Here is a 20425-nt window from a genome sequence, read left to right as displayed (position 1 = left end):
ATGCTACCAATCCATTGCTAGTTGCTGGTCGATATTTTTCTTTTTACGTGGTCGCGTGGCTCAATCCAATTGGCTTTTACTTTCAATCAGTTATAAAGTTAGGTAATTTAAAACCTTCATTTTATTTGCTCATCAACAGTAAGATTATTATCCATTACTATAACGAAAATTACTACGAAAAAGAGATAATGTGGTGGAATTTTTAAACCCGTGTGCCTCCATCGGGTGGTCAATTGGGTCCCAGGTTAGGCCAAACTTAACTTTTGTTAATATTCTTGCTATAGTTTAATTAATAAATGTCACAAAGGAGTATTATGCCACGTATTGGCACGTTATTTTCGAATAGTTAGGCGTATACCACAAACGCACCTAGTTAGGTTCATCAGTTCACAGGATTGATCCAAAGATGTGCCTTGGGAACAATATAAGAAACGCGTAACACCCCAAGATTACGAAATCGAAGTGCTCGACTCCTTGGATCTCGCGTCAACGCCGGATCCTCCGTTCCATTCCCCTACCAAACTCCAAACGTTTTCATAAAACGCCTCTTTATATAGAGAAAGAGGGAGATCGAGATATTTACCATATATATATATATATATATAAACATATATAGATAGATAGGAGGAGATAGAGAGAGAGAGAGAGAGAGAGAGAGAGATGGGGAGGAAGGCGATAGCTCCCGCGATGGCAGTGGCGGCGCTTCTGCTTTGCTTCGGGGTCGCCGGAGTTGTGTCGGACGCGTCCGACCACCGGTACAAGCAGGATGACCCGGTCCCGCTCTACGCCAATAAGGTCGGCCCTTTCCACAACCCTAGGTGAGCCGCCTTGTCTTAGATCTCTTTTTCGTTGCCTCCGATCTGATGGATCTGTAGGGTTTAGATCTCCCTAGAGTCGCAGATCTCTAGGGTTTGGATTGTAGGGATTTTGTTTTAGGTATTTGATCCAGATCCTTGAAATCTTGTGCACTGTTGGTGTAATGTATTGTCGATCTGATTTATTTGATGTTGTTTGTGTGTTTGTTTGCAGTGAGACGTATCGCTACTTCGATCTGCCATTTTGCTCTCCAGGTTGGATCTTTGTCTTGTTCTTTTAACGATTCATTTTTTTTTCTATTTTTTACGCTTTTTAATCCGTCTGTTTATATTATACAGAGCATGTGAAGGAGAAAAAAGAAGCCCTCGGCGAAGTTTTGAATGGGGACCGCTTGGTTGATGCCCCTTATAAGCTTGACTTCCACGTTGATCAGGACTCTAAATTGGTGTGCAAGAAGCAGCTCAGAAAAGAAGATGTGGCCAAGTTCAGACAGGCGGTTGATAAGGATTACTATTTCCAGATGTACTATGATGACCTCCCTGTTTGGGGGTTCATCGGGAAGGTTGAGAAGGAGGGAAAGACTGATCCGAGCGAGTTTAAGTATTACCTTTACAAGCATCTCCAATTTGAGATTCTCTACAACAATGACCGGGTAATTGAAATAGAAGCACGCACGAATCCCAATGCTGTAGTTGACCTCACGGAGGACAAGGAGGTTGAGGTGGAGTTTTTATTCTCTGTCAAGTGGAAGGAGACAAGCATACCATTTGAGAAGAGGATGGAGAAGTACTCGCAGTCATCTTCCCTGCCGCACCATTTGGAGGTTCATTGGTTTTCGATCATAAACTCATGTGTTACGGTTCTTCTATTGACGGGATTTCTTGCCACGATTCTCATGCGAGTGCTGAAGAACGATTTTGTCAAGTAAGAAGTTGTTGAATCCCTTTTTTCTTATCCTCTTATGGTTATGTAAAGATACTGGAGGAATTTTGAGCCATCTAGTTACTTATAACAAAACTTAAAGAGGCAAATAATTACAACATCATTTTCAGTCTAGAAAATTCATATTTGATGTTATTATAATCGGTCTATAATTGACTTTATGAATACTATTGCTATATCATTTTAAGTTTTCTATAAGAGTTAATCGTTAATGCCACTCGTACTGCTGAGAAACTAAAACCAGTTACTTCGGTCTTGCAAGAACCTCATGGAACAAATCTTTAATCTGAATCTTGACATTGGTGTCATGGAACCCATTGCTGAAGTTTGACAAGGCTCTGAGTTTTGTTGATGCTAGAATAATAAATAAATAAATAAATAAATAATATATATATATATATATATATATGCTGTCAATATTTTGTACTGTTTTATGTTGTTATATGTTCATTTTGCTATTGATACTTTAAATTTAGTATACTGAAATAGCCCAAGGCCATTTAGTTAAGGCATGCTGGTTTGTATAAGTGATACTTGTTATTTGTTTAGTTTATTTTTGATTTAGGCTTATTGTAGTTAATACTTAAATACTTGTAGGAATAACATAGTTGTTGTTTGGTTGTTTTGATGGACTAGTGAAAATTAGCTAAATGGGATTTGAAAATCCTAATCTTCTCCTCCAATAGATAAGACAAGATCTTGTGAATAAAAAGAAAAACTAAGTTTAAACATAAAACATATAACCGTATAAATGTAGTCCATCATCCTTGTGAACAAAATATGTTTCAGAATATCTTGCCACGATGAAGGCCGGAGGTTAAAACTCCATAACATTCCACATGTGGCTGAAGCATAACAGGACAACAACAAATCACGACTCAATTGTACAATAACTAATTGTTAATGTGCATGTTCTTTTATATTGTTTCAGAAAACATTAGAGATAACTCTAAAAAAAGCATGTCACTAGTTTCTCACTTTTACATGGATTTTTTTTCGTTTTGTTTTGACATCAATGCTAAAAGACCTGTGTAATGCCTATCAAGTATTGCTCTGTTATTGACCTATGGGTGAAGAAGAAAAAATATTTTGTCATTTTTTGATGTTTGAGTGTGTAACTGTAGTTATATACTTATATCCTGGATCGTAGATCTTTTCCTCATGTTTCCCTGCTGAAGGTATGCTCATGATGAGGAGCTGGCTGATGACCAAGATGAGAGTGGCTGGAAATATATTCATGGTGATGTCTTCAGGTTCCCAAAGAATGAGTCACTGTTTGCTGCCTGTCTTGGCTCTGGCACTCAACTATTTGCACTGTGAGTACTCATGATTACCTATGTTGTTGCACTAGACAAACCAAATAGCTTGTGCAGTTACAAGCTTTTTAATAGCATGGTGTCCTGTGATTAAATAGAATCTGCAAGATGTGGAAATTCTATTCAGTTATAAAGATCTAGGATATATCTGACAGTTTGTTTTGCCATGTACTGCAGCACGATCTTCATTTTCATTCTTGCACTTGTTGGAGTATTTTATCCTTACAACAGGGGAGCTCTTTTTACTGCATTGGTGGTCATTTATGCACTTACTTCAGGTGTTGCTGGGTATACTGCTAGTTCCTTCTATTGCCAGTTTGAAGGAAAAGATTGGGTACATGTTGCATTATTTTTACCTTTATCCTGCATGTTTCCAATATTCATAGGATCGCGCACTTGTTAACATTATACCATCTTGGTTTTTGGGACATGCTCAAACTCATGAAACAATTTTATATGCCTCTTACAGAAATTTTCTGGATATAATTTCTTTTGATTTTCTGTTTGTCAGGTGAGGAATTTGCTGTTGACAGGGTGCCTATTTTGTGGACCACTCTTCCTGACTTTCTGCTTCCTGAATACTGTTGCCATTGCATATAGTGCTACTGCAGCATTGCCATTTGGTACTATTGTCGTTATTGTTCTTATATGGACCCTGGTTACCTCTCCTTTGCTTGTTTTGGGTGGGATTGCTGGTAAAAACAGCAACACAGAGTTCCAAGCTCCTTGTCGCACCACAAAGTATCCTAGAGAGATTCCCCCATTACCCTGGTATCGAGGCACTATCACGCAGATGGCAATGGCTGGTTTTCTTCCTTTCAGTGCCATATACATTGAGCTTTACTACATCTTTGCTAGTGTCTGGGGCCACAGAATTTACACAATATACAGCATTCTCTTTATAGTCTTCATCATTCTCCTGATCGTTACTGCTTTTATTACTGTGGCATTGACCTACTTCCAACTTGCTGCTGAAGACCATGAATGGTGGTGGAGGTATGTCAAAACTTGTATCTCAATTCTAGTTAAGCTTGCAATCACATGCAGATAGCAATGTTTTATGGATGCTTGTCAGATTATATCATAGCATTAGTTTCATATAGAACAATAGCTATAGTGGATTGTGGGCAATCCTGTCTGCTTTTAGGGATATTGCATCTGCGTTGCTAGGGAGATGGATAGGGACTTGCTAAAACCAACATCGTTTCAAATAATTCTTTTCCCTCTTTTTAACTACTCTCTGTTGTTTACATTTTTCCACTCTTCTGGCTTAAGTTATTAATAGATCACCTGTCTAACCCAATGATAGATTTGATAACTCGATATCTATTTGACCTCGTTGACTACTGGTTAGTATATAATAATTATTCTTTGTTATCACTTCTAAATCTCTGCGGTAAATTCTGCTTCCCCTGATGCAGGTCATTCCTTTGTGGAGGTTCAACTGGTTTCTTTGTTTATGGATACTGCCTATACTACTACTATGCCCGCTCCGATATGTCAGGTTTTATGCAGACATCGTTCTTCTTCGGCTACATGGCTTGCATTTGCTATGCTTTCTTTTTGATGCTAGGGATGGTAGGTTTCCGCGCTGCCTTGTTGTTTGTCCGTCACATTTACCGGTCCATCAAGTGCGAGTAACCAAGTCTCATGGATGTGAGCTATATGTATTCCTTTTGGATGCTATAAAGCTCTGTAGGAAGAAAGATTTTAGATTTTATGCGTAAGGCAGCATTTAGATGCATACTATGTGCAGCAGCAACAGCACAGATAGTAAAGTTCTAGAGTAGGACCAACTCATTTACAGAAACAGGTAACGGATTCATAAATTGTTCTTTTTGTTGGAATTAGACCTTGTGGTAAAAGTTATCCTTATGCTATGTATTCTATAGTACTGGTGGTAATTTCAAATCTCTTAATGGACCTTCACATTTGTCAAATATTTTTGTTCAAGAATCTATTATTGCCATTCACAACCTTCACAAGTTGTGTATCACACTTATCATACCAGGAACCAATGAGTGTTATTTTGCCCTTTGCAGCAAAAGTGTAATACTGAAATTTTGTGGGTGTGCTCTCTGAGGTTTGTATTTATGTTGTGATTCTTTTGTTTGTACGCATATCCAGATTCAGATCGATGGTCTCCTTAATGAGGGTATTTGTAGCTCTTGCAATCGAGAGCTTTTCCCTGCGCTAGAAGAGTTAGAACAGATCTAGTACTCCTGCATCGTTGCCCTTTGCGAGGCCTCTACTTGCATCACTTCTAATTAATTCCTTGTATAGGGTTTACCCTGCCCTGTGGTTAGGTCCAGATCCTCGCTGCAGACTGCGGCTTTCTCGTAGATTGTTGGCTTGCAAGCCTTGATCTGGCAGCTAATCATTAATTGATTTCATTTCCTATTTTATTTTTGAAAAGCAAAATACTTGCACTAGGAGAGAAAAGAACAGAAAGGGACAAATGAAATCAATTTTCACTCATTTTATCTGGATATACAAGATAAAAGAAGAGAAAGGGAAGAGAAAAATTTCTTTCCTTTCCTCCATTTTCTCCTAAAATTTCTATCTATTTCCCTTATTTTCTGTGAGCGGTCTTTGAAAAATCTGCTGATGTGTTGCGCTTTCATCTTCCACATCAATCTGTGACAGATTCTCCATATCCAAAGTATCAATGAAAAAGGTGACGTGGATTAAACGAAAATGCAGAAAGAACAAGGGAATCTTAACAGGATAAATTCAAGAATAGTATACCTTCAAGTATCTCTTTAAGCTCCATTCAGCATCACATATCTCCAACTTCTGGTCACTGCACAAGATACCAACTTCTGATCACTGCAGAAAGCAGATGATGAAAACAAAGGAAAAGTTGGAAGTGATGTGCATTTATGCAGTGATAATTTTCTGTTAGCATGTTGTAAGACAGAGTATTAGAAGGGACTTTGAGAAAGAGCCAATGTCAGAAAGTAACCTCCATTTGATCATATAGATCAATTAATATATGAACGTGCCTATCAGATTGCAGGAACAGGAAAATTAACTATGATCACATTGTGCACAGCATAATGATGGTCAGATATTTTACAACGATGTCGCGAGTAAATAGATAATCAAGTTCTCACTTGTTTACAAGAACCATCTCTCAAATGCCTCAAGAAATCAACCATGGTTCTAGACGTTGCTAACTATCTATGACATTAATCAACAGTTGTTTCCTCTATTATTATACAGTTTGTAGAGACACCTGATGGAATTAATGCACTAAAAGAAATCATTGGCTCTTCATTTCCCAAAAGGTGAAGTATTTGATAGTCGAAAACAAAATAGAGTAAATTATAAAAGAAAGAGATTGCTGGATATTGAAATAAGGAAAAAAAATCAATTTCTTTGTCTAACTGATAAGAGGTCATTTCACACATAAAAGCAAGGATATCTGAAGCACAACATGCTGTGCCCACAAGCCAGCAGCACGGCAAAGCAACCTCTTCCTGATATACATACCTGAAGAAATCTTTCACTAACTGGCAACCACTGCATATTTACTGCTGCAGCTCTGCCGTCCACCATAGCAGATAGGAGAGGAGCTTAAAATAGGGTTATGTGCTTTCGGCCTTCTGAGAAGGATTCAGGTTTTGAAGACAAAACTGTAAATCGGCTGCAAACCAGACCATAAAACACACAATTTAAATCATATTAGCTAGAAGATATGGGTCAGGTCAGATCAGATCACGCAGATAACCCTACCCAACAATAAATCTTCCTCTTCCATACAATGTTGAGAGAGCATGTGACAGCCGCTTGATGCTTTTACCAGTTTCCCTCCCTGCCATCACTGATTCCCCCCTCCCCCTGCATCCCCCTTCATCCCCCCTCTGTCAATCTTTGGCGCTGTGAAAATGAGTTTCAAAGCCAAATCACATTTGCCACAATCAGAATGAGTTCTGAGCCAAGCAGCACTAGCTGTGCCAAACACATCTCGTGTGCAAAGCTGCTGCCGTGCAGATCCAAAATCTTTGCAGTCATATAATTTATGGAAAACATAGTAAGGAAATAATTGATGCTACTCCACAAGCAGTCATATAAAGTTGGAAAGTGCTTTATATATATATATATATTTAAATGCCAGTTGAATAGAACAATGTTAGCTGCACCCATAATGGCCAAAGTAACAATATTTTGACAATGTTTTACTAAAGCAATTTTAAAAGCAATTTGAGTTGATTGGACCGAATTTACAAGATAGTGCTTCTACAATGTGAAGAGCACAACTTAAACACAACTTGTTTTGCATGAAGAGTTTCGACAGAAGTTCTTTGCTTTGTCCTTTGGAGAGTAGCAAACAACAGCCTAATATCTAAAGAGGATGTTTGACAGTTCAGAATGAATTAAAAATAAAGAAGAATTTCTGCGTAGTATCAGCATTTACCAGTGCTACAGAAGTCTTATTCAAGTTAATATCAATTTGACATCAGACAGCCAGGTATAGACAGTTCACATAAAAAGCTGTCCTTTCTAGCTAAAAGAGTATCAAGAAAAATATGCAGGGAACATAGGAAAAAAAGAAAGTGAGCTAGTGTGTGCACGCGTGTGCAAGCATGTGTACCATGAGTAAAATATTTAGACCACAAATACATAAAGTAAAGTGAAAAATGCACGAGAATAAGAGAACTTATCATAAGATACATGAGAATAAAATCGAAGGACATTAAAGAACTAACAGATTAAAAAGTATCAGGCACCAATATAAATTGAAATAAGAACAAACCATGGCACATTATTCTTGGCAATCATATTCTGGATTTTTATTTGTTCCTTTCTCTCAAGGAATCCCAAGGAAACATTGATTGAGAATATATTCTCCAACTTACTCACCAATGACTTGGTCACAAATACTTCCAATTATCCGCAGCAATGAAGTTAAGAAATATCAGTGCAAGTTTCAATAACCATCAATCATCAACAAAAGTTTAGTAAGCATCAAAATGATAATACAAAGAGAAATAGAAGCAGCAGCAAGAAATGACAGTGGAAATGACATGTCTATACAGCAAGTATACCAGTGACATTTTCCGCTAAATAAAAGGTCAGATATTACCTGGTGGATCTGCTTCTTTTCTTCATAGAGATGCATCCTCGATGAGCAGACAGAATTTTGTACTTGACTGCAAAAATCATATGCATCATATATCATTCACATATAACAACAAATTGTGTTATACTATGAGAAATAACTGACAGTAACTCCAGAATCACTTGGACGATGCATGATTTGCTAGAATCGAGTTGCAGATAATTAATAGAGCAAAAAGCTTCAACATTGAAAGAACCCTGAAATAGAAGCTTGGAAAGGCAAATATGGTTTCTTTAATGATCAAACAAAGATAAGGTAAACAGTAAACAAGAGCCTTTTCTTATCAATGGCAATTTGCAGTGAGCTTTCCTTACAAACTTTTAAATTTTTTTTTTCATTCCACATCGTAAACATCACTGCATGGAACAATGAAGATGAGATACAAAGTAGACTTATAAATCTTCTTACTTTCATCAACTAATCAGTATATTGGATGTTGTAAAACTAATGTTACAATAAAGTCCAATATGATAACATAAAAATCTGACTTCCAAGCAAAAAATAACACTAGGAGGGAGAAAGATATCTGGAATACAATTTTTCCTTCATGACAAAAACAAAGTTATGTATTATGCCATCGCAAAGAGAGAGGACAAGGTTGACAGCTATGACAGAGATGCTTTTTAGTTTTTACAATTTAAAAGGAGATGCGAAATGTCATCATCCAAAAAAATGCAGAAAATAGAAACTATAGAAAGAGAAATAGTTAAGACTGCCTGACTTCATTTATGTACCAACTTTTACATTTTGAAGAGACTGTCATCACATCGCACAACGATTAATAATGTCTTGTTTCATCTGGATGACCTCTGTAAAAGCCACCTGCAATGTTTGCTGTGCAAAGTTATAAATCTCTCCAGATGTTGACCCTTCCTTTGCATATCTAACAGCATCACGATAAAGTTCATTGTATCGCACACACTCGTCCAATACAAAGCCATTTTTAGCTTCTTTTGTCCACCTTTTCAAAATGTAAAACTCAGGGAGTGCACGGACACCAATAGTTAAGAAGACTCTCAATATATGCTTGCATAAAATGCCAGATGTCTCAAACTTACAGCAGCTACATTTGGTTTTCTTGTCTGAGGGATCATGAGTTACAGTGCAAGTAGTACGGGCATCCTCCTCTTTTGCAACATTATACTTACTAATCAATCCATCCTCAATCTTATCAACATCATAACCTAGCGATTCAACGAATTCCTCCTGAAATATATTAAATATAGTTCTTGTGTACACATCTGCCACTTGCTTCAACATGTTTGAGGGAGTTTTTAAAATTGGTCTGGTAAAAGATGTAGCTAGATCTTCTAAGGCTTCTCTTTCAGACCAACCTGCCATTGCATGTTCCAGGAGAGAAACAAAGACCGGTAAGTGAGTCTTTGTATTAAAATACTTCTCAAAAAACTTCTTCAAACTTTCTGGTCTCTGAGTTGCTGAAATTTCTGCAGTAAATGTATCTTTAAAAAATACAGGAACCCACTTTTGCCGAATATTATATAGAAATTGGAGCCATGGATTGTCACCTATGTCGTACTTATCAAGGATAGATTTCCAACTTGATTCAAACATTTCAACTGTTTCAGACTCATTGATACACTTCTGAAACTCCTCCTCAAAAGTAGCACGTGTCAAATAAATATTAGCCAATCTTTCCTTGCATCTACCTAGAATATGCCATCTGCAAAATCGATGATGAGTCTCTGGAAACATCTTGGAAATCGCTGCTCCCATAGGCTCACTGTAAACAGTAATTAGTGAAGTCGGATGTCGTGCACCCATTGCTGCAATCCATTTCTCAAAAAGCCAGATAAATGAAGCTTCTGACTCATCTGTAAGCAATGCATAACCAAATACTACAGACTGCAAATGATGATTTACACCCGTGAACATTAAAAATGGCAATAAATCACTGTTCTCCTTAAATGATGTGTCAAATGTAACAGCATCACCAAAATAATAGTAAGATGCCCTAGCTTTTGCATCAGCCCAGAAGGCATGTGTCAAACAATTATTTTTGTCGACTTGGACTGCATAAGAAAATGTAGGATTTTCAGCATTCATCCTCTTGAAGTGTCCCAATAACTTTTGAGTATCATCTAGTCCAAAAGCATTATAGATAGGCTCTCTAGTATCGCTCATAAAGTCCTGATCATTTGATGATGAGTTATTAAAGCCCCCTAATGATTCTCCAAGCTGTGTCTCTGAAAAAGCTGGCACTGCTGTCTTGTCACGGTTTAGAATACCACTTTTTGCAAGAACAACAACTTCACTCTGTGACTGAATATAGTGCACTTTGCTTGGTGCAACTGCCAAATCATGAGTATGCTCCAAAACAAGCTTGGAAACAATCCATTTATCATACTCCTTTTTTATTACCTCAAACATAGCCTTACAACCTTCCCTTGTAGGAGTCCGGTTTCTCTTTTTCTTGCTCTCATCATTGTTTTCTTCAGTTGGAGTAAAACCCTCTTTCGTACAAACAAACCGTCGCATCACAAATGACTCATCCCTTGTAGAACGACGAGATAGTCTGATACGGACATCAAATCCAACGCGGCTAGCATATGCATAATAGAATGTCTGGGCAACTTCGTGAGATGGAAACTCCATGCCCAAGAATGGATCTAAGTGAGCATATTCCTCAGGCGCAATATATCGAACTCTACTTGGAGCTGCCACAACATGATTATGTTCCTTTACAAGCTTAGTAACTACCCACCTGCCATAATATTTCTGAATTACTTCAATCATTGCATTGCAACCTTCCCTTATGGTTGCACGCTTTCTCTTCTTCTTTCCATTGTCATAGTTTCCTTTTTTAAGATGGAATCCTTCCTTTGAACACACGAAACGTCGCATAATGATGGACTCATCATTTCTTGATCGGCGAGACTTGCTGATACGCACGGAGAAGCCCACGCGGCTAGCATATGCCATATAGAACAGCTTGGCAGCCTCTTCAGATTCAAACTCCATACCAACAAATGGTTCAGGATTTTCCAAGTTCTGTTGGTCACTGGTATAGAGATGGTCTGCTTCAGCCAACTGACTGGTGACATCCAATGCCATGTGGTGTTCCATGTTTTCATCATTAAGGTCCATGTTGTTATCTCGTAATGATTCCTCTTCTTCACTTGAAGTGCCCTCCATACTGGAAAGTCGAAAACTGCAAAATTTCCATCATTTAAAAAAGTAAAATGACTAAATGAATTGCAAACTTAGCCATTATACTAATATAAATAAGAAAAAAAAAACAGTTGCAATTGCAATTTTGAATTATGACATGTTAACTGATGCCCATGGAGTACCACTTGCATAACAGTAATCTCCCTACCAGCTATGAATACATAAAAGTTTTTGAAGATATGAAACGTCCAATACTAAAATCTGACAAAGAAATCTGCTACCACATGCCATAGTGTTGTTGACGTCTATTATCTTTCATCTCTTTCAATAAGAAGCAATCCAACAATAACTGCCATGGAACCACTAATCACTACGACATCCATGCAAATGAGGTGTACTCAAGATACATCGAAGAGATGAAAACATCAGATGGTTAGAAGATTCTCTCAATTGTAACACAATGTGGAACGAATACGGATGGAAGAAAAAGAAAAAGCATCCTGGTAGCTTTCACTTAAATGTTTAACAATAGCTTTCATATGTATATGTGTGTCACTTGCGCCAATTCCTTTAAAATATCTTCTTGAGGCAAAAAACCTTTAATCAACTAGCTTTCGGTGCCTTCTTGTCACGAATTGCTATTTCATGCATCTTCACTACAAATAGGCTTTTTCGTTTGGTTGATTTTGTCAGACCTATCAATAGTTCATGAATGATATGGAACTTTGCATAGAAGAAATGTACTTCTAGATATCATTAAAAGAATACATTCAAGAGGCATATTTCTTGATTGCTTACTAAGGAGTTCCCTCAAACAACTAGAAAACTTTAACTATAGATTCTTTTAGGTAGACAAAAAGGTTTAGGCCAAGGCACCAAATAATATGAACAAAATTATGAGAGGAGCTTGTTAGTTTGATAAATAGTTTATTTATGAAGTTTTGAAGCAAAAATGTCAAATTGGAGAAGAAGGAAAGAAGGGAGAGAGAGAGAGAGATGGAAAAAAAGGAGAGAGGAAGAAGGAAGGGATGGAAGAGAGATGGGAAAAAGGGGGAGAGAGGGAAAGAAGGGAGGGAGGGAAGAGAGATGGAAAAAAACAAAACCATAGCCGGGGGGGGGGGAGTGTGTGTGAGAGAGAAGGGGATGTTATTAATATGGGTTCATTCCATGTCAAAACTAGCCCATTTTGGCCCGATAACTGCAATCCAGCTCGAAACCAGTAAAAATACTGGTTTCGAGCATGAATCCAGATCAGCCAAATCTTCAATAAAAAATCCATACATGAAATATCTTAGTCACTCTAAACACATAAAAATGAACAGAAGATTAAAGAATTCTTCAAAACTAGCTTCTACAACAAAAAGAAATCACATACATCAAGTTCTCAGTTCAGTAGCTTAACATAAAATAGATCAAGTCTAGTCATACTAGCATATAATAGATAAGCAAGAGAAATAATCCAATAAGCATTATATGCATAAAAAGTAGACCAAAAAAATTGAGAAATTTACAGAGACAATCACGCGGACTAAGAATATATATAAACAAGTGAAATGGTAATCACAGTGAATCTGCGCAAAGGCTTACCACCAAATCCCATATATAAATCATACTTTTTTACGCATTTTTTGCTAATGCTTATAACAATCACCTTCCTGACCCCCACGATCACTAAGAGTACAAATCTAAAGATAGAATTGGATTCCAACTCACATAGTGAAAGTTAGGGTTACCGCAGATCTCCAAAGTTAAAGGTAACTCCAGATCAAACGGTTAAATGGTCGAGTGCGTTTGAGATTGTAATAGATTCAAAATGGAGAACAAATCTATCGGGATGGATCGTAAAAAGAGGAGGTCGAAGAGGTACGGTGGTGAACGGCCTAGGTTTATGGCAAGATAGTGGAGACAACAATGGTGAAAGTCGAGGTAATCAGTAGGAAAAGAATAGAGAAAAGATAGGGTTGTTCCTTAGGGTCAAGTGGGTGTGGCCAGACAAAGAGGAAAGCAGCATGAATATCGTAGATGGTGCTAGGGTTCTAAAGCTTGGAGGTAGTCAAATAAAAAGGAATGAAACGATTTAACTTTAATAATCCAAGATGACATATCTATTTATAGGTAGCTCTCTAACTTGACTAGACTTGGAAATAGGATCAAACAAGCTTGAATCTTATTGCCTAACACAAACAAAAATATTTGATTAAAATACCTAAACTGGGGTTCCTCGCCGTCGAGCGTTCAAATGCCTAGTTTATATTTTGGCTCTCAGGTAAATGCGTTCGAACGGCTTTAATGGGGCGTTCGAGTGTTCCATCCCGAAACTTGCTCCTTTGACTGACCAAAACATTTATTTCTTTTGCATACAAACTATTAGCTAACTATTATAATGTTCTATTATTTTGACCGCCAGAAACATGGAATTAATTGAGCTAAACCAATAAGAGTAAGTTAAGTGAAAAGAATGGAACAAGAAACTTAGAAAATTATCTATCAAGACTGCAAGGTGAAGATGAACTTATATAATACACAATTAATGGGGTAATACAAAAGAGATCTTGGTTCCATCCAAATTTATAGAGAATCTCGTAATATGACAGACTATAAAACATTAGTCTAAATTTAAAAGAACAAAGAGCGAATACAGACAGCAAATTCAGTTACAGTTGCATGGAATGTGTGTAGAAGTTTTATGGGAGTGAACTTGAATGGAAGTTCGTGAAAAAGATTTAAGAAAATAAATAAGTTATCTTGTATGTTATTGGTTGTTTTGCAAACTAACTAGCTTGTTTACAGTTTAGAGAACTATTAAGCAATCAAATAGAACAGTTCTTAAACCAATTCTTCTTATGATTCTCAAAGAAGACAACATGTTGACGGATAGAGAGAGTACTCAACAACAAAGTTTCAAAGTTTAACATAACTGCACAAAAGGACAGGAATTTATTGATGAGAATCATGTCAACTCAGTTACCTTTCTAAGTTTTGGAAATTGGGAGATTGCACGGGATAAGAAAATAACAAAAACATTGAACCTGGGTTCAGTTTGCTAATTGAACTTCAGATGTAAAATTGAACAGTAAGGAAAAAGTCAAATAAGTCTTGAGTAGAATAGTAGATGTTTATCTTTTAACCGTAAGTTAGTGATCTTCTCTTTTTCGGGATTTAGAGCCCAAGTATCTATTTCTTTGAGTTCAGTAATGGAGTTCCCTCTTTTTGTCCTATTCACACAGGTTTTTCATGCTTTGTCTGTCAGCTTAAGCGAACAAGCTTTGTCATAACCAGGGGCATATTAGGATGATGCTGGATAAGATCAAGTAAATAATTGCATTGTAGAACATAGAGAGGAGAACCTCACAAGTATCCTAGGATTCTATCAACTCTCCCTCCATCTTCTATAAAGACGCCCCTTGATAAGCAAAGACTGACAATTTATCCAAGAAAACAAACCTAAATCCTATTTAATTCTTTGCCCGCGAATATAAACTCACAGTAGCTCTCAGCGAGGAAAACCAATGTCACATCGCACTCTTACGAAATACCCGGTTAACAAACGCAAATTTTCTTTCTCTCTCTCTCTCTCTATTAGGGTCTTCTCTCTCACACTAGCCAAGTGACCATTAAGAAGCAAGAGAGATGTGTATATATATATATATATGTATAGAGAGAGAGAGAGAGATACCAGTAACGCAGGAAACACCACTACCGCTTCGGAGACGCTCCCCGGAGACAATTCACGGCTCTGAGAGAAGAGCGGTGGACGACGGAGAAGAGGGGCAGAAGGGACGAACCCTAGAAGCCAGACCCGACCCGAGCTTCGGTGAGGATACTATGTGCTCGCAAACCCTAATTGTTTAACGTGTGCCACTTCTAAATTATTTTTCTTTTTCTCTGGATCATTTTGCACATCGCTACCTTTATTTATCTTTACTGCGAGAAAAGTCCTTCTGGAATATTTGCATATCTGGGCGGTTTAATTCCAGTCCTAAGTACCCAAGGCTGATGATCCCCTTTTTAGTTATGATCTAGATAGTTTTAACTTAGGCCTAAGATAATATAGTGTGGTAAATTAATAGACTAACTTCGATGATATCAGACGAAAATATCGTTATTCAATAAAATCAATTAGTTGAAGTTTAAAAATATGCCTAAATATTTATAATATTTATAATAAAAAACCTTTTATTACTACTATAATGTAACGCTATGGGTTTTTTTTTCTTCTAAGGTTACATTTTTTTTTCTCGTCTTTTGGGCTTATAAGCTTACATTTTTTTTTTAATTTTATTAAAAAATGGTAAAAAAAAGTTATTGTGAGCTTACTTACACCAGCTTGCAGAGGATTTAAAATAAGGATGTGATTATTAATTTGATATCATATAAAAATAAAAATAAAAATTTGTTGAAGAATGGAGTATGCTTCATGCACATAATACCAAAATATTGTCATTAGATTTATAAAATATAAATACAAATCATCTTAAGGATAAAAGTGTAACTTGAGAAAAAATAAAAATAAAAATAAAAATTATATTTCTAGAATAAAAAAAAAATAGTGTCTATCAAGTTCAGGACTATCTCGCAACTCAACCAAAATGCCACCCTTCCCTCTAATTATAGTTCAAGAATATCCTTAATAATTGGGTAGTTCATAAGATTATTCTTAGACTAGCCAAAAGTATTTTCACAATAGCCTTTTATTTTATTTTTATTTTTTGTGCATTCGATGTGCCAAATTCTTAGACAAGGGCGATGTATGACCAATTTAGAAATAATTCTCTCAAACTAGTGCTTTTTCTATTGACCTTGTTGCATGAGGACTGCAAATTTCACAGTAAATAATGCTGTAGTACTTAGTGTAGGTCATATTAGCATTCTACTAAGTAATTTACCTTTTACTAAATAATCGAAAAGGAGGTCAATCTTATCCTTTGCCATTCTCAAGAGAATTTTGATCTCTCTCTAGGCTCTAGTATATCATTTTACTAAGTCCCAAATCATGCCTATATAATTTCATATCCAATTTTCTTATAGCAGAATACAATTTCTCTTCCTGAGAAAGTGTTACCTTTTAGCAGCAAATTTGGTAGGTTTGTCTCAGGAGGTTCCAGTAGCATAGTTTAATTGAGGATTTGAAGATCCTCTGAACATTTCTTTACCTGATCAAGAGTAGTTCTTCATTATGATCAGAGATTACAAAATCACTGTAAGAAACCACTGCAAGGATGAATTCAAGTGTATTGAGTTTCTACAGATGTATTGCTGCTTTGCACTTCAATGAAATCTCTCTTTTCTCTAGCAGATTCATATATTGTCATCCATTACTTGCAGAACAACAGTCAAATATCAAGTGCATTGCTCTCCCACAATTTACAAATGATTACAAAAATGCACAACAGAGGGAGTCAATCGGATCTTACATTAAATCTACTTGTTGAAGGCTAGAGACAGCATATTTATGCAAAACTTCCTCAGATGGAAAATTTATGACAATTTAATCATTGAAATAATATGGTCTAACAGATAAAAGATCAGAACAATCAACATGCTGTTTACAAGACTCACTTGAATAGAAAATAACATAAATTAGAGATCCATCATTATGTAGCTCGCAATCTGGAATTGCATAAATGTTACTCATGGAAGAACATATCAGACTGCTGAAAAGTCCTAAAATAGCAGAAGGTGAAACCATCACAAACATATCACTCAGGCCACAGGCCACATCCAACCTAGTTCTAGTAGGCAAGAGTGGAAAGCATCTTAGTACCTTTGCAACCATTAAATATAAACAGTGCGCAAGAAAGAGCATAAATGTATTTAGGCAACAAGCAGTTTAATGCAATGCATTTTAGCAGTTTGTTTACTATGGATTCCAACAGAAGATCTTGAAACTCTTTAGTTTGTTCTACTTCATACTTCATTTTTTTTTCAACTCTACATTCTCAGAAGGCATCACTTAATAACTAAGTTCTGCCAAGCAAACTACAATTCCTACCAGGAAATCCATGAAAGATAATAGAGTTCCAAAAAAAAATTCAGAAAACATTAAATTGAATATTTCCATAACAAAATAACCTCTGTTCCTATTATCTACCAAATCTAAGACCACGGAACCTATTGTCGTCAATCAAATTCAAGAATATTCAATGGATTCACAAATCATAATTGATTCTTTAAAACATGAAATGAGAAAGAGTGAAAGGAGGAAATGTTCAAATACAGAGAAGTAAAAAAACTTTAAATAGTAGAGAAGGAGAATGACCAAACAAACAGACGTCTTTAAGTTCCCTATACCAATCCTTTTGCAATTGATCCTACATTCTCACATCCTTTACTGGCCTTCGAGAATATCCAGGGCAACAGTTTAGGATAGACTATTGACATGTAGTTATCACCCTGTAACAACACATAACTATCCTCTCCACTGAAGTAATTTTCCTGATATAAAGATACAATGGAGCTTGAAACCCAATCATAGAATACTCCAGCCAAGAAGTGGTTATGCTTTTCTATTAAGGACGCGGTAAAACATCAGAATCAATAATTATTACAATGTCTATGAAATGCTTCTATTTCAAGGTCAATCTTAATATCTTATACTAAAATACCATAAAATATGCTAAGGTAGACATCAAGTCAGACCTAAGTGGAGCCCTAGGCATACTTGCCTTACCCAAGGCAGTTCCCAAAGCGGTAGCACTATCGTTCTTAAAAAGAATGTTTGTTGGTTAGCTTTCTCGAAGACACTGACAAACATATCTATGAAAAGTTTCACTGACAAGCAAATAGATGGTCAGTGAACTGGCATAACTTGCATGGCCTAATTAAAAAGAGAGGACGAACTGAAATCAGCACAGACAAACTCCACAGAAAAAAAGCTGCTCAATTTTCTTTCATCGTAATGCATGAAAATGTGTAAGAATGAAGGAGGAAATTGGTGGAACCACATATCAACAAACTACCACTACTGAGCCTGGAACTAAGTCAAGAACACTCTAATTTGTAAAAAGCTGTTATGTGGTTCATATAGTTACTGCTGATTTTTCCTTTCACCCCAGAGACTGGGTGGTAAACTAGAAAGATAAATACATGGAAAAAACACAGTGCAACAGGCAACAATATGAAAACTATGGCCTAGAAGGCTAGGAATAAAAGATCAAATTCAGATTCAAAGTGATATCACATGTATGTACCAGCAGAGAACTAGAAGAACAAAAATACTAGATCTACCAAGACAGCATAAGACATGATAGATGATGCATTGCCATCAGAAAAGCTCCACAAGTGACAAAGCTGTAAGTAAAGAGCGAAAGAAGAAGAGAAAATATTTTCTGCATCCATTAGTTGAAAAAAAAGATCTAAATTAGATAGCATGTCTTCTCAAAGTACAACCTGTGAGGTGAAAGGGAGATACCATAATTTCCATGTAAACTGAACATTGGAACCTGTAAGAACATATGTAAATATAGCATGAAAAAAGCAAACTAAGCTATAACTATCCAAAGATCCTCCTCCACAAACATATAGAGTGTATGTACAGGAGAGTCAGAGCAAATGGAACGGGCAAAGCCTAATGGCAACCACAGAATATTGTACATCTTTCACCTGATAGTTGCAAACTTGTTGGTGCCATGCTTGGCCCAAAAACTCCTCAAGTCAATTGGACTAGAAAGATTGTGCCCTTCTCCTGCAACCTTTTCAAGCACTTTCTTAAACGTGCCGATGCTCATCTTCCTCCCTGCAATGCGTGTCCCTCGGCGTTTCGTGCTCATTGGGAGCGGGTATATGGACATGCTGGTGGTGCAACACGCAGATTGCCAACCCCCCGCGCCCCACCGATAGCACTGCTTTGGGACACCGGTGCAAGAGCAGACAGGCGGCGGAACCCGCGAGATGTCCAAATCCATCCCGTTGATAACCATGCCTATGCTCTTCTTCCCACTCTTAGGGCTATCGTCCCTCGGCGCAGCAACTTTCTTAGGCCTCTTCGTCTTCGGCAATTTGTTAGGGCGGCCACGGGACTTCTTCCTTAAAGGAGTCTCATCTCGACAAATGGGATCGTCTATCATCGGATCGGCGACATCTTTGGGCATCTCCGGTTCCGGTTCCGGCTCCGGCTCCGGCTCTGAAGACTGCAACATCTGAAAGGTGTGGGCAGTTGGGGGATTAGGAATGATACCAAAATTGGGACTTGAATGGTGCTTCCCTGGAAACCCATGGAGGTAGTTGTTCTCCCGATTGTGATGGATCCAGCCATCTCTCGCGAAACCCACGGCAACCGAGGGCTCCGGTACTCCGCAGTCCCGGTGAAGGAAATCCCCATTCCACAAGAAGGGCTTCGTATCCCTCTCCGCCGCAGAAGGCATTAGCTGCAGCCCTAAGCCTCCCTTCATGTGCTGCTCATAGTAGCCCCAATTCCGCATATCCAATCCACCGTCATCATCCATCTCGCTGAAATCGCCAACAAAGATCGAACCTTTCACCGATCTCGATCAAACCATCCACCACATTGCCTTCTACGAGGATCCCAAGATCACAGACAGGGAGAAAGAAGATCCACGACAACGACCCCAAAAAGAAATTTTCTACAAAGGAGCCATCTTTTAACAAGCCCTAGTTTTAAAACCGATCTGAACTTTCAAAATTGGATTCGAACGTCCAGTGGGAAAAAAAAAACCCTAGAAGCTTCAACTCCGCGAGAAGGATCGGAAAAATTGCAGCTTTTCTTGGGGTTTCAAGGCAAGATCTTTATTAGCGTACGAAGGGATTGATGGTGAAGGCTAGTAATCGCAAGAGGACGGAGTTCGAACAGAGACCATAAGGGGAGAATTGGGAATGGTGGTGATTTAGACTGCCTTTATAATTCTTTTTAATGGAAAAATAATAATAAAATAATGATAGAGGAGTTACCTCGGGAATTATTCTTTCTTCTTTCTAGATAATGTTAAAATTCTGAACAAGGTCAAGCAACTTTGTTGGGTTAGTACATAAAAAGGAGGATTATTTATGAGTTAACCTTTCTTATTTATGCATAATATTTGTACATTACTTCATTTCTAAAAAGTATACAACTTTAAGGGTGTTGTTTATAAATTCTTTA

At 37.3% G+C, this 20425-nt stretch overlaps 3 protein-coding genes and 1 long non-coding RNA gene across 8 annotated transcripts; 1 reads left to right on the top strand and 3 right to left on the bottom strand.

Annotated features, from left to right (window-relative positions):
• The first annotated feature begins 622 nt into the window (after nt 1-622).
• LOC140773545 (transmembrane 9 superfamily member 3) lies at nt 623-5014 on the top strand. The gene is made up of 7 exons (XM_073116156.1): nt 623-818; nt 1030-1070; nt 1155-1740; nt 2937-3074; nt 3252-3408; nt 3586-4070; nt 4496-5014. The coding sequence occupies exons 1-7, from the start codon at nt 661-663 to the stop codon at nt 4713-4715; spliced, it is 1785 nt and encodes a 594-aa protein (XP_072972257.1). The 5' UTR covers nt 623-660; the 3' UTR covers nt 4716-5014.
• Nucleotides 5015-5532: 518 nt separating this feature from the next.
• On the bottom strand, nt 5533-6901 carry LOC140774514 (uncharacterized). The gene is made up of 4 exons (XR_012106602.1): nt 6813-6901; nt 6570-6723; nt 5823-5877; nt 5533-5711 (listed from the first exon to the last, which is right to left on the bottom strand). It is a non-coding gene; the product is annotated as an uncharacterized lncRNA (long non-coding RNA).
• A 32-nt stretch (nt 6902-6933) lies between these two features.
• On the bottom strand, nt 6934-15177 carry LOC140774080 (protein FAR1-RELATED SEQUENCE 9-like). Of its 5 annotated transcripts, none has more exons than XR_012106553.1 (4): nt 15005-15176; nt 8944-11368; nt 8164-8230; nt 6934-6956 (listed from the first exon to the last, which is right to left on the bottom strand). XR_012106553.1 is itself a non-coding variant. In XM_073116929.1 (3 exons), the coding sequence occupies exon 2, from the start codon at nt 11350-11352 to the stop codon at nt 8962-8964; it is 2391 nt and encodes a 796-aa protein (XP_072973030.1). In that variant the 5' UTR covers nt 11353-11368; nt 15005-15177; the 3' UTR covers nt 6941-8230; nt 8938-8961. The 5 variants fall into 5 exon arrangements, 3 of the variants coding, with proteins under 3 accessions (XP_072973030.1, XP_072973031.1, XP_072973029.1); XR_012106554.1 differs by lacking the exon at nt 6934-6956 and adding an exon at nt 7064-7079 and having other exon boundaries at nt 8938-11368; nt 15005-15177; XM_073116929.1 differs by having other exon boundaries at nt 6941-8230; nt 8938-11368; nt 15005-15177.
• A 3467-nt stretch (nt 15178-18644) lies between these two features.
• On the bottom strand, nt 18645-20161 carry LOC140773754 (protein Barley B recombinant-like). The gene has a single exon (XM_073116475.1). It carries the CDS (start codon nt 19770-19772, stop codon nt 18927-18929), a length of 846 nt encoding a protein of 281 aa, XP_072972576.1. The 5' UTR covers nt 19773-20161; the 3' UTR covers nt 18645-18926.
• Between the last annotated feature and the right edge of the window lie 264 nt (nt 20162-20425).

Source organism: Typha angustifolia, chromosome 13 (genome assembly GCF_048772165.1).
Source record: "Typha angustifolia cultivar Huaian chromosome 13, ASM4877216v1, whole genome shotgun sequence".
NCBI classification, from domain to species: Eukaryota; Viridiplantae; Streptophyta; class Magnoliopsida; order Poales; family Typhaceae; genus Typha; species Typha angustifolia.
This window is presented reverse-complemented; position numbering and strand designations above follow the sequence as displayed.

Bases quoted from the DNA above. Each gene is read 5' to 3' on its own strand.
- LOC140773754 (XM_073116475.1), bottom strand. From the start codon at position 19,772: ATGGATGATGACGGTGGATTGGATATGCGGAATTGGGGCTACTATGAG.
- LOC140774080 (XM_073116929.1), bottom strand. From the start codon at position 11,352: ATGGAGGGCACTTCAAGTGAAGAAGAGGAATCATTACGAGATAACAAC.
- LOC140773545 (XM_073116156.1), top strand. From the start codon at position 661: ATGGGGAGGAAGGCGATAGCTCCCGCGATGGCAGTGGCGGCGCTTCTG. The intron at 819-1,029 runs GTGAGCCGCCTT...GTTTGTTTGCAG, and splicing joins GGCCCTTTCCACAACCCTAG to TGAGACGTATCGCTACTTCG. The intron at 3,075-3,251 runs GTGAGTACTCAT...CATGTACTGCAG, and splicing joins GGCACTCAACTATTTGCACT to CACGATCTTCATTTTCATTC.